The sequence below is a fragment of the Coregonus clupeaformis genome, unplaced genomic scaffold (genome assembly GCF_020615455.1).
Source record: "Coregonus clupeaformis isolate EN_2021a unplaced genomic scaffold, ASM2061545v1 scaf0021, whole genome shotgun sequence".
NCBI classification, from domain to species: Eukaryota; Metazoa; Chordata; class Actinopteri; order Salmoniformes; family Salmonidae; genus Coregonus; species Coregonus clupeaformis.
In genome coordinates, this window is record NW_025533476.1 from 559,008 (window position 1) to 573,634 (window position 14,627).

The 14,627-nt window shown below is 41.2% G+C and overlaps 1 protein-coding gene across 2 annotated transcripts in view; it reads right to left on the bottom strand.

Annotated features, from left to right (window-relative positions):
• Positions 1-14,627, bottom strand: part of efr3a (EFR3 homolog A (S. cerevisiae)) — a 289,424-nt gene that overhangs the window by 17,563 nt on the left and 257,234 nt on the right. For both annotated transcript variants that reach the window (XM_041841458.2, XM_041841456.2), the window contains exon 19: positions 9,203-9,330. In XM_041841458.2, the coding sequence (XP_041697392.1) occupies positions 9,203-9,330 (128 nt within the window). The remainder of the gene's footprint in view (positions 1-9,202; positions 9,331-14,627) is intronic.

A 14,627-nucleotide genomic window follows, 5' to 3' on the forward strand; every position in this document is an offset into this window, starting at 1 on the left:
ATAGATTTACATTTGAAGTGCCCATCCAAGAAGGCTCAAGGTCATTGCCCACAGATAAAATGTCAAATCACGTTATATCTACCGTAGCTTTGATTGGACTGATCATGTCAACATCCTACTTTCAAAATATTATCTAGCAAGCTAGACAAGCAGTCATCATCATGAATCACCTCAACAATCTACTGGCATATGGGGGCGGCAGGTAGCTTAGTGGTTAAGAGCGTTGTGCCTGTAACCGAAAGGTCGCTGGTTCTAATCCCCGAGCCGACTAGGTGAAAAATCTGTCGACGTGCCCTTGAGCAAGGCACTTAACCCTAATTGCTCATGTAAGTCGCTCTGGATAAGAGCGTCTGCTAAATGACTAAAATGTAAATATCATTTTCAATCCTTGTCATATGAAGAGAAATTATAGATAAAACGTATCGGTGCTCATCGGCCATTGGACATAAACATTACACAACAACTTGGAAATCCCAAATTCAACGATGAGTGGTGAATGAAGGAATCAGTGGCTAACTGCAAGCGTTGCAAAGCAATCACTATTTTGCTTCCCCTGCCTGCTATTTGGTGGAGAGTGTGTGTGGTCTGGGTTTAAGGGTCTCTTTTCCAAGCTTAAAAGGATAAACGTTCACACGCAACAATATGGGCCATTAAAGGTTAAATACATTGGCCATGCTGTCAATCCAGCATGACTTCAGTGAGTTCAAGACAACTGGGAACTCTGAAAAAAACGAGCTCCGAATGGGAAAATACGTTTTGAATGGTCATCTCACTCGGAATTCCAAGTCGGGAACTCAGGCCTCTTTCTAGAGCTCCGACCTGAAGATCACTGATGCCATGATTCAACGTTGTTTTTCTTCCCAAGTTTCCAGTCGTCTTGAAAGCACCATAAATCCAGAAAATGCCAGACTTTTGATGACAAAGTTTCTTGACAAAATTTGCCCACGAAAATTATAGATATGCCATTGGGGACAGGATTCGTTATTTAGAAGAAAAAAACGGCAGACATGGGATGTTATATTTCATGACGTTTTGGCAAAAGAATTGAGCTGAATTATGGAGCCTATTTCATTTGTAAACAAGGCAATGAAAAAGGGGGGAAACGATATTCTCCCAGTGTGTCGACCTTCCTGCAGTTCTAAGCACATCTGCACAGCTTGATGCCAGGGACTCAGAGTGCGTCCGTAATGGCACCCTATAGGGCTCTGGTCAAAAGTAGTGCACTATATTAAGGGAATAGGGTGTCATTCGGGACACAGCCATCCCAATCCTCCCCTATACCACCTGGTAGGTTCTGGCTCCCCTGTCGGAAGACGCCTAGAGCAGAGTAAACTAAAGAAATGCTGGGAGAGGACTTCTGCCCAGCAACCGATTACACTATTTGTGATTTGAGCTGAAAAGTTAATGCATGGCTCAAAGAACATGCCGATGTGAGTAAGACTTTTAAGCAGGTCAACATTCACAAGGCCGCAGGGCCAGACGGATTACCAGGACATGTACTCCGAGCATGTGCTGACCAACTGGCAAGTGTCTTCACTGACATTTTCAACATGTCCCTGACTGAGTCTGTAATACCAACATGTTTCAAGCAGACCACCATAGTCCCTGTGCCCAAGGACACTAAGGTAACCTGCCTAAATGACTACCGACCCGTAGCACTGACGTCTGTAGCCATGAAGTGCTTTGAAAGACTGGTCATGGCTCACATCAACACCATTATCCCAGAAACCCTAGACCCACTCCAATGATGATGCAATCTCTTTTGCACTCCACACTGCCCTCTTCCACCTGGACAAGAGGAACAACTACGTGAGAATGCTATTTATTGACTACAGCTCAGCGTTCAACACCATAGTGCCCTCAAAGCTCATCACTAAGCTAAGGATCCTGGGACTAAACACCTACCTCTGAAACTGGATCCTGGACTTCCTGATGGGCCGCCCCCAGGTGGTAAGGGTAGGTAACAACACACCTGCCACGCTGATCCTCAACACGGGGGCCCCTCAGGGATACGGGGGCCCCTCAGGGATACGGGGGCCCCTCAGGGATACGGGGGCCCCTCAGGGATACGGGGGCCCCTCAGGGATACGGGGGCCCCTCAGGGATGCGTGCTCAGTCCCCTCCTGTACTCCCTGTTCACCCATGACTGCATGGCCAGGCACGACTCCAACACCATCATTAAGTTTGCCGATGACACAACAGTGGTAGGCCTGATCACCGACAACGATGAGACAGCCTATAGGGAGGAGGTTGGAGACCTGGCCGTGTGGTGCCAGGATAACAACCTCTCCCTCAACGTGATCAAAACAAAGGAGATGATTGTGGACTACAGGAGAAAAAAAAGACTACTGAGCACGCCCCCATTCTCATCAACGGGGCTGTAGTTGAACAGGTTGAGAGCTTCAACTTCTATGCTGTCCACATCACCAACAAACTATCATGGTCCAAACACACCAAGACAGTCGTGAAGAGGGCACGACAAAGCCTATTCCCCCTCAGGAGACTGAAAAGATTTGGCATGGGTCCTCAGATCCTCAAAAAGTTCTACAGCTGCACCATCGAGAGTATCCTGACTGGTTGCATCACCGCCTGGTATGGCAACTGGTCGACCTCCGACCGCAAGGCACTACAGAGGGTAGTGCGTACGGCCCAGTACATCACTGGGGCCAAGCTTCCTGCCATCCTGGACCTCTATACCAGGCAGTGTCAGAGGAAGGCCCTAAAAGTTATCAAAGACTCAAGCCACCCTAGTCATAGACTGTTCTCTCAGCTACCGCACGGCAAGCGGTACCGGAGTGCCAAGTCTATATCCAAAAGGCTTCTTAACAGCTTCTACCCCCAAGCCATCAGACTCCTGAACAGCTAATCATAGCTCCTCAGACTATTTGTTTTGAAATCAGTGGAATTATGATAGCTAAGGAGATGGAGAAAATTCTGGCGTTTGATTGCAAATATGCAGAGGGAGTCGAAAAGAGAACACACAGAAGGCTATTGTCTAAAACACCTGTCTCCGGATTACATCTTCAACCTAAGCGCAACCATGGCATCCGTGACAGAGAGGGAGAAAGGTCCATCCATGTATACGGGTAAGATAGTCTAGCTAGCTACATTTTCAGATTTACACGTTTCTAATTTTGTCAGAAAGCCGTTTTCATTTCAAGTTAAAGCATACTGTTAGCTATCTAGAAAAATGCAATGTATGATCTGTGTAGTAATATTATTCGTATCTCAGATTCATTTGCATTGCTAGTTATAGCCTAATGTTAGCTAGCTAACATTGAACCTGGTTGGTTAGCTACCTGCAGATTCTAGCAGGGTAGTAACGTTATGAGTTGGGATTATGGTTCATTGTTTAGGTAGCTAGCTACATGTCTTAACAAAAGACTCCACTATGCAAGTAACCATTTCAATAGAATGTTCATGAGTCAATACGACAACTGTTGATAGACGTAGCTGGTTAAATCGCTCTGGCTATCTACTCCGATTTCAAAGCGGTCTCGTCTGAGTGTGCCAGAGCGCAGAATAACTGATGAATTTATGAACGCTCAACACCCGTTGAATATGTCTGGTGTCAGTAAACGTTGGCAAAAAAGCATTATTAAAATTGTTGCCAGCAGCACAGTTAAGGTCACCAACAGTCAGGATAACAAAAAAACTGCCTAAACAGCTCTGCTAGGGCGAGTAAAATGGTCAGAGTGAGCTGTTCTCGTTTGTGTCTGGAAGTAGCTAGCAAGCTAGCCAACATTAGCTTGGGTGCTTGACTGCTGTTAGGTCAGAACGCTTGGATCAACCCTACTCCTCGGCCAGTGTGCACTCTGAACGCGCCGAGAGCAAAACTCCTTGAATTTCCAAACTGAGAATCTGACAACGCTCTGAATTTACGAACGCCCAGAGCGCACTCTGACACTACAGATTGAATTTACGAACACACCCGTAGTATACAGGGGCTTGCGAAAGTATTCACCCCCCTTGGCATTTTTCCTATTTAGTTGCCTTACAACCTGGAATTAAAATAGATTTTTGGGGGTTTGTATCATTTGATTTACACAACATGCATAGCACTTTGAAGATGCAAAATGTGTTTTTTTGTGAGACAAACAAGAAATAAGACACAAAAACAGAAAACTTGAGCTTCTGGGTCTGGGCTTTGACTAGGCCATTCTAAGACATTTAAATGTTTCCCCTTAAACTACTCAAGTGTTGCTTTAGCAGTATGCTTAGGGTAATTGTCCTGCTGGAAGGTGAACCTCCGTCCCAGTCTCAAACCTCTGGAAGACTGAAACAGGTTTCCCTCAAGAATTTCCCTGTATTTAGCGCCATCCATCATTCCTTCAATTCTGACCAGTTTCCCAGCCCCTGCCGATGAAAAACATCCCCACAGCATGCGGCCACCACCATGCTTCACTGTGGGGATGGTGTTCTCGGGGTGATGAGAGGTGTTGGGTTTGCGCCAGACATAGCGTTTTCTTTGATGGCCAAAAAGCTCAATTTCAGTCTCATCTGAAGGGTACCTTCTTCCATATGTTTGGGGAGTCTCCCACATGCCTTTTGACGAACACCAAACGTGTTTGCTTATTTTTTTCTTTAAGCAATGGCTTTTTTTCTGGCCAGTCTTCCGTGAAGCTCAGCTCTGTGGAGTGTACGGCTTAAAATGGTCCTATGGACAGATACACCAATCTCTGTTGTGGAGCTTTGCAGCTACTTCAGGGTTATCTTTGGTGTCCTTGTTGCCTCTCTGATTAATGCCCTCCTTGCCTGGTCCGTGTGTTTTGGTGAGCGGCCCTCTCTTGGCAGGTTTGTTGTGGTGCCATATTTTTTACATTTATTAATAATGAATTGAATGGTGCTCCGTGGATGTTCAAAGTTTCGGATATATTTTTATTACCCAACCCTGATCTGTACTTCTCCACAACTTTGTCCCTGACATGTTTGGAGAGCTCCTTGGTCTTCATGGTGCCGCTTGCTTGCTGGTGCCCCTTGCTTAGTGGTGTTGCAGACTCTGGGGCCTTTCAGAACAGATGTGTATATATACTGAGATCATGTGAAATATCATTTGACACTTAGATTGCATACAGGTGGCCTTTATTTAACTAATTATGTGACTTCTGAAGGTAATTGGTTGCACCAGATCTTATTTAGGGGCTTCATAGCAAAGGGGGTGAATACATATGCACGCACCACTTTTCCGTTATTTATTTTGTAGAATTTCTTGAAACAAGTAATTATTTTCATTTCACTTCACCAATTTGGACTATTTTGTGTATGTCCATTACATGAAACCCAAATAAAAATATAAATGACGTAAATGTAAATGTTTAGTACATGGCCTCATGTGAATCCTTAAAGAGATGGGTGGGGCTAAGGCTTAAGAGGGTGTGAACGATGCTGAATGGGTGTAGACAAAGAGCTCTCCAGTATGTTTACCAAAACATTCAAGGGCCATTTTCTCAAAAGTGAGGTTACAAGTTTATCAACTTCCAAAGCAGAATTACTTTCCCAATGTTCCTCAACTGTAGTGTATGATATACCATTTTCTAGCTCTGAGTCTGTCCTTTCATCCAATGTAAAAAACACAATTTCTAATTTTGCTACATAAGACCGAATCGACCCAACACCTCTCATTTTTACCAATGTGTAAAAAGTAAAGGGGTGTGAATAATTTCTGAAGGCACAGTACATGTGACAGCATACTATAAAACATTCAAAATTCAATGCTACTACTGTACTAAGTACTGACAAATACAAATATAAGTAGCCTATATAGAATATCTAACACATTTGACATACTATACTATTCTACACAGCAAATTCTGCAGAGATAACTAGTATCAACATTACTCACAAACCATTTATTGCTATACACCTATAACTTGTACTCACCATAACATAAATCCAAGCGCAAGCACCATAGTTACAAACATTATTATCATCCAGTACACTTGAAGTATGAATTGAAAGATATACAGTACCAGTCAAAAGTTTGGACACTCATTCAAGGGTTTTTCTTAATTTTTTTAAACTATTTTTTTAATATTGTAGAATAATAGTGAATACCTCAAAACTATACGGAAATAACACATATGGAATCATGTAGTAACCCATAAAAGTGTTAAACAAATCAAAATATATTTTATATTTGACATTCTTCAAAGTAGCCATCCTTTGCCTTGACAGCTTTGCACACTCTTGGCATTCTCTCAACCAGCTTCATGAGGTAGTCACCTGGAATGCATTTCAATTAACAGGTGTCCCTTGTTAAAAGTTCATTTGTGGAACTTCTTCTTAATGCGTTTGAGCCAATCAGTTGTGTTGTGACAAGGTAGGGGTGGTATACAGAAGATAGCCCTATTTGGTAAAAGACCAAGTCCATATTATGGCAAGAACAGCTCAAATAAGCAAAGAGAAATGACAGTCCATCATTACTTTAAGACATGAAGGTCAGTCAATATGGAACATTTCAAGAACTTTTCAAGTGCAGTCGCAAAAACCATAAAGCACTATGATTAAACTGGCTCTCATGAGGACTGCCACAGGAATGGAAGACCCAGAGTTACCTCTGCTGCAGAGGATAAGTTCATTAGAGTTACCAGCCTCAGAAATTCAGCCCAAATAAATGCTTCACAGAGTTCAAGTAACAGACACATCTCAACATCAACTGTTCAGAGGGACTGTGTGAATCATGCCTTCATGGTCAAATTGCTGCAAAGAAACCACTGCTAAAGGACACCAATAATAAGAAGAGACTTGCTTGGGCCAAGAAACACAAGCAATGGACATTAGACCGGTGGAAAAATTTCCTTTCGTCCGATGAGTCCAAATTTGAGATTTTTGGTTCCAACCGCCGTGTCTTTGTGAGACGCAGAGTAGATGAACGGATTATCTCCACATGTGTGGTTCCCACCGTGAAGCATGGAGGAGGAGGTGTGATGGTGCGGGGGTGCTTTGCTTGTGACATTGTCTGTGATTTATTTAGAATTCAAGGCATACTTAACCAGCATGGCTAACACAGCATTCTGCAGCGATTGGCCATCCCATCTGGTTTAGCCATAGTGGGACTATCATTTGTTTGTCAACAGGACAATGACCCAACACACCTCCAGGCTGTATAAGGGCTATTTGACCAAGAAGGAGAGTGATGGAGTGCTGCATCAGATGACCTGGCCTCCACAATCACCCGACCTCAACCCAATTGAGATGGTTTGGGATGAGTTGCACCGCAGAGTGAAGGTAAAGCGGCCAATAAGTGCTCAGCATATGTGGGAACTCCTTCAAGACTGTTGGAATATATTTCCAGGTGAAGCTGGTTGAGAGAATGCCAAGTGTGTGCAAAGCTGTCATCAAGGCAATGGGTGGCTACTTTGAAGAATCTAAAATAACACTTTTTTGGTTACTACATGATTCCATATGTGTTATTTCATAGTTTTGATGGCTTCACTATTATTCTACAATGTAGAAAATAGTAAAACAATAAAGAAAAGCCCTTGAATGAGTAGGTGTGTCAACTTTTGACTGGTAGTGTAGATCTAATTGACAAATCATTAAACAATGCTCTGGTGAGGTGAAAGGGTAATCTATAGGTCAACGACCTCCAACCTTGGTGCTATAGATGTGCAATGGGTCAGTTGGCTTTAAATAACACACTAATTTAGCTTCACTTATAAACACACCTGTTTTGAAAATGTCAGAGTCTGGCTCACTTGACAATACACTAAAGAGAAACCCAAATATTCACTGCATTCAATTAGTGTTGAGCCAAAATGGCCACCAACAGAGCCAGTTGCACCATGTTGGGAGAGCAGTGACACAGGTAACTGTACTATGACTACAGAGGATTGGGCGTCAAGCTAAGCTCCTCTACTTGGTCTGGTTACCTTGCGACGTCTGCCTGCACCTGTGGAGGATCTTCCCTACCGTGTACAGGACTGAGTCAAACAATAGGAGTAGGAAGGAAACAAAACAAAGACAGCTTGTTATAATGACTTGTGATACAAGACTTATTAATGTATGTAAAACTCATAAGATGTATGTGAGGGAGAGAGGACATGTGTTATAGAGGTCACTGGTGAGGGACAGAAGGTCTGCGTGCCAAGATAGATTGTGGGCCACTTGGGCTAATCTTAGAAGGTGTATGTGATGGAATGGCCTGTCTAGGGTGACAATACCAAGTATGGGGATGCTATTGTGGTAGATGAGTGACACTCAATAATGGTTGGCAGATGTTGGAAGAAGCAGCTCGGAGAGCATTTTATAAACTGAGAGATTTTGTATGGAAGTCATTCAGATGGCAGGAGGCTACGTCCGTACCTCCTGTCATTCCCACGGGGGACCAGTATGAAAAGAAAAATATATATATGTATTCACTAACTGTAAGTCGCTCTGGATAAGAGCGTCTGCTAAATGACGTAAATGTAAATGTAAATGTAATTGAATCCATTATTGTAACCATCAAATAATGACTGAATCAATTCTCCATCTGTGTCCCATACTCTTGCATCCTGAACTTCTCGATACCAGAAACTCATCATAACACAGCTCATTACCATGTTGCTTTCTGAGTCAATGTAAGACTTACCACACTCTTACTGTACAAGTAAGACATGAAAAGACATTTGATTTATAGTCAATGTTTATCAAGGATATAGAACTAACGACACCCTACCTACATGAACAACAAACCAATTAAAACGAATTTCCGTACATCGGGGGTCTCCAACCCCGTTCCTGGAAAGCTATTGTCCTGTAGGATTTCGCTCCAACCCTAATCTAGCTCACCTGATTCTAATAATTAGCTTGTTGATAAGCTGAATCAGGTTAGTTATAACTGGGGTTGAACGAAAACCTACTGGAGGGTAGCTCTAAGGGAACAGGGTTGGAGAGCCCTTTCCTACATTAACAAATGTGAAAACTAATTGTGCTAAATGTGCTTACGCCTTATAGTTCAGATGCAACTGATTGACCTGATATCCAATGTTTTGGCAGCAAGCTGCATTTAAAGAGCTTTGAAACGTGTGGCTACATTCTTTTCTTTTCTAATGCATTTTCAGGGGCTGGATGTAACAAACTTCTCTGAATAGGAGTGGTGATCTGGGATCAGGTCCCCCCTGTCCATGTAAATCTTATTCATTGTGATCTAAAAGGCAAAACTGAACCTAAATCAGAACTCCCCATTTGCGTTTTCTCCTATCTACAAAACTTTGCTTACCTGTCACTTGGGGGACGTAGGGGATTGAGAGACGCTCAGCATTGTATCCTGGGCCGACCAGGCACTCCGCCAGGTCAACCGTCTGGAAATACAGGCTCCTGTCTTCCTTCTCCAGATCATTTGGAAGCCTGGAGAGGATGGAAAACCGGAGTGAGCGAGCTAAACTTACTGCTAATTCTAGGTAAAGCTCTCTTGATTGGTATGACAAAAACAGAGCCATATATATGTGCTAGTGTGGTAACTTGAGGCATAGAGAATGGTCAATGAGTGACACAATGAACGGTAGGCTACATTAAAGTCTACCATACAGTCATTGTAAACAGTGCCTTCAGAAAATATTCATACCCCTTGACTTATTCCACATTTTGTTGTGTTACAGCTGGAATTCAAAATCGACTAAATAGATTGTTTTTCTCACCAATCTACACACAATATCCCATAATGACAAAGTGAAAACATGTTTTTGAACATTTTAGCAAATGTATTGAAAATGAAATACAGAAAAATCTAACTTACATAAGTATTCACACCCCTGAGTCAATACTTTGTAGAAGCACATTTGGCAGCGATTACAGTTGTGAGTCTTTTGGGGTATGTTTCTAAGAGTTTTGCACACCTGGATTGTACAATATTTGCCCATTATTCTTTAAAAAATTCTTCAAGCTCTGTCAAGTTGATTGTTGATCATTGCTAGACAGCCATTTTCAAGTCTTGCCATAGATTTTCAAGCTGATTTAAGTCAAATCTATGACTATAACATTTAATGTCTTCTTGGTAAGCAACTCTAGTGTAGATTTGGCCTTGTGTTTTAGGTTATTGTCCTGCTGAAACGTGAATTAGTCTCCCAGTGTATGTTGGAAAGCAGACTGAACCAGGTTTTCCTCTAGGATTTTTCCCTAGTCCTTGCCAATGACAAGCATACCCATAACATGATGCAGCCACCACCATGCTTGAAAATATGAAGTGATGTGTTGTGTGGGATTTGCCCAAACCTAAAGTTAATTTCTTTGCCACATTTTTGGCAGAATTACTTTAGTGCCTTGTTGCAGACAGGATGCATGTTTTGGAATATGTTTATTCTGTACAGGCTTCCTTCTTTTCACTCTGTCAAAAAATAAATAAATAGAAAATGTAGGTTAGTATTGTGGAGTAACTATAATGTTGTTGATCCATCCTCAGTTTTCTCCTATCACAACTATTAAACTCTGTAACTGTTTAAAAATCACCATTGGCCTCATGGTAAAATCTCTGAGCAGTTTCCTTACTTTCCGGCAACTGAGTTAGGAAGGACACCTGTATCTTTGTAGTGACTTTGTATTGATACACCGTCCAAAGCCTAATTAATAACTTAATCTTGCTCAAAGGGATATTCAGCGCCTGCTTTTTAATTTTATTTTTACCAATTGGTGCCCTTCTTTGCAAGGCATTGAAAAACCTCCCAGGTCTTTGTGGTTGAATCTGTGCTTGAAATTCACTACATGATTGAGGGACCTTACAGATAATTGTACTGTATGTGTGGGGTACAGAGATGGGGTACCCTAGTCAAAAAATCCTATAGCATTAGTGATTTTTCAATAGAATCCTATAGGATTCTCGCAATCGTCTAGGATTTTGTATCACCTCCATCAGAATCTTATTGCAATCCTATTGAACTACTTTTTTTCCCTATTGGAAATCAAAAGTTATCCTGTTGGATCCTATAGGTTTTGATAAGTCTGGTAGGATTTTTTCTCCCCAATCAGAATCCTATTAGAATTTTTTTTTCTTAATTGAACCCATTAAATTATAGTTTGTTGTCATTAGTTCCAGTATAATAAAACAACATTAATAACAACATTTTCGTTGATCGGAAACAACAGTTATATATTCATTTTGGTTTTATTCAACTGTAAGAAAGCCTTTCTCTTTAAGAGTGACTGATGACGTCACAGATAGCACAAGCTCGCAGTGTTAATTAACCTAACTCGCCACCTGTGGCTGTGCAGAGAATTTCCGGTTTTCTAACATTAATTTTCTAACTGTTTTATTATTAACTGTGTATGAATGCAAGAACTGTGAGTACATCATTTGTTTCCTTATGTTTCCTGACGAAGTTGTCAATGTTTTAGTTATATTTGTCATTGTACAACATTTTATGCACTCATTTTATGCTAGCTAAGAACCTACTGTTAGCCACATATTGCCTGTCAGCTGACTACCTAGCTAAGTTGTAGCCATTTGTATGTCGTTTTTGAGTCACTGTATTGTTATAGCAGATGATAAAAGTTTTTTCCTTGTTTCTTTCTTGCTGAATATGTGCCTTATTATATATGCAAGTCCACCCCCCTTTCATAAATTCTGGTAGATCATCAAAATAAATAAATCACATTTTTTGGACTCATTCAGCAGTTTTTACCTAATTAAATAAAATACCATTGGAAATTAATGTTGAAAGTTACATTTATATTCCTTAAACATAAATTGAAAATGTTGCTGCTGCTGCTTTCCATTGACAATAACTTTTGATGAACAGCCCAATGTCAAAACACCATTTTGAAGTGTCCAAATCAATATACAGTTTGTGATTTTTTGAAAACCTAAACATAAAATGTACTACCTACACATACATGTGCCACAATAGTAATCATACTACTTGTATTTTTTTTAAGGAGCCCCTTATAAACTGCATATGCACCAAAAACCCTGTTGTTTTGACAAGTGGCAATGAATCACTCATATTGATTAGGGGGGAAATCAGGTTGTATGCGCTGTTGAAATTAACAACTCAAAAACCACATGGAAACTGGAAATATTGTTTACATCGGATGGAAGTTTTGGGAGGCTGCCGAAGGAAACAAATCAGTTTCTTTGTTATTTAACTTCACGACCTGCCATAGGATATCAACAGTGACAAGGGTTGGCTGTTATTTGAGTGATAGTTAGACTCAAATCCGTGTATAGGTGTGAGGCCAGTGACTTTTATACAGGAGTGCCCCAAATTTTCCCTGCCATTTGAGTTTGAAAATGATAGAAGAATTCTAAGTCCTAAGATCGCCAGCGCGTATGACCAAATCAACAGTACAAAACCAATGATATTGATCTGTTTTAAGCAATCGATTTTGTGTCATTGTGATTACTATAAACGTTTATACTAACATCACTAATCTGAGGTAAAAAGGATGTGCAATTATCCTCAATTCGATGTGGTGAAAAAGTGAGGTTGTGTAATGTAGTAACATGTACAGGAAATTAGCGCAATAGAAAATAATCAAATATGGAAAAAATAAATCAACATTTCAATTTAGGCTGATAGTGTACACATATATTTCTCAATAGTTTAACCATTTACAGAGTTAAAAAGAGCTCTTATGCACAATTTAACCGGGCGCTCTAGAAAGATCTCCCATAGTGCCTGTGCAGCAGCCCGTTCATTCGCCTTGCCTACTTATTATAACCTGTCAAGCCATAGTATTGATATTATTCTATTCATTGTTATTTCAGACCACATTGTGTGAACACTATAATTGGATAAATACAGCTTGATTGGACAATCTCACAGCTAAATATGTCACAGAAACAGCCACTCTCCCATGTCTCCAGAGCACAATATCCATATCTTTGCCTAATCACACCAGTGACAATTCCCTGAGGTTCTCAGCCTCTTCAGCACACCATCACAATATGGGAATGATTCAAGACTGCAAGTGCATTTGCAGTATGACCAATAGAAGAGAAAAATCCTATCAGATTTTGGAACCAGTCCTATTGGACGCCTATGGGATTCTATCCTACAAGATTGAATCTTATAGGATCCTACAGGATTCTAATAGAATAATCCAATAGAAACATCTTATCAGATTTTGGAAACAGTCCTATTGGACTCCTATAGGATTCTATCCTATATGATAAAACATGTAATGACAGGCCTGATGGAAACAGCAAATTTGCTAGTAAACGTTCCAAATATTGACAAAACTAAATACGTTAGACAGGGTGGGATCTTTTTGTGTCAAACATTTATTTTGCGAGAAATGGCGGTGGAAACGCCTTTATGCGCAAATATTGATATAATAAGCATAATATCTAAGTAAACTTGGAGTCACGCGATATGGTGTCGTCCTCCCACTACAATTTGGGAAAGCATGCAGTTTATTAGGCTACATATTAAATAAATTATGATAAACTTCACAGGGTGGTGAAAGTGCACTGTAATGAGTTTGATGCTCCTTTCCATTAAATATCGATGGTCTTATTCTGTTGACATGATGATCGATGCTTGACTGCCGTTTGACAAGTAAAAATTATTCATAATAATCTCATCATGTAGACTAGCCTACCCGCACTGTATCTGCGAGCTGTTGGCTAGCGCGCACGAGCCAGGACCAGAGAGGGCACGTATGCCTATATTTGGCCCAAACATAGACGTTCAGATTTGGCCCGGTCCAAATCTGAACCAATCACAGACATCTATGTTTTACAAGTTTGGACAGCACAATACAGCACAGTGAAGTAGAGTATAGTACATAGAACAGTACAGTACTAGTACAGTAGAGTACAGTCGTGGTCAAAAGTTTTGAGAATGACAGTATTGGTCTTCACAAAGTTCGCTGCTTCAGTGTTATGAGATATTATTGTCAGATGTTACTATGGTATACTGAAGTATAATTACAAGCATTCCATAAGTGTCAAAGGCTTTTATTGACAATTACATTAAGTTTATGCAAAGAGTCAATATTTGCAGTGTTGACCCATCTTTTTCAAGACCTCTGCAATCCGCCCTGGCATGCTGTCAATTAACTTCTGGGCCACATCCTGACTGATGGCAGCCCATTCTTGCGTAATCAACGCTTGGAGTTTGTCAGAATTTGTGGGTTTTTGTTTGTTCACCCGCCTCTTGAGGATCGACCACAAGTTCTCAATGGGATTAAGGTCTGGGGAGTTTCCTGGCCATGGACCCAAAATTTCGATGTTTTGTTCCCCGAGCCACTTAGTTATCACTTTTGCCTTATGACAAGGTGCTCCATTATGCTGGAAAAGGCATTGGTTGTCACCAAACTGTTCTTGGATGGTTGGGAGAAGTTGCTTTCAGAGGATGTGTTGGTACCATTCTTTATTCATGGCTGTGTTCTTAGGCAAAATTGTGAGTGAGCCCACTCCCTTGGCTGAGAAGCAACCCCACACATGAATGGTCTAAGGTTGCTTTACTGTTGGCATGACACAGGACTGATGGTATGGCTCACCTTGTCTTCTCCGGACAAGGTGTTTTCCGGATGCCCCAAACAATCGGAAAGTGGATTCATGAGAGAAAATGACTTTACCCCAGTCCTCAGCAGTCCAATCCCTGTACCTTTTGCAGAATATCAGTCTGTCCCTGATGTTTTTCCTGGAGAGAAGTGGCTTCTTTGCTGCCCTTCTTGACGCCAGGCCATCCTCCAAAAGTCTTCGC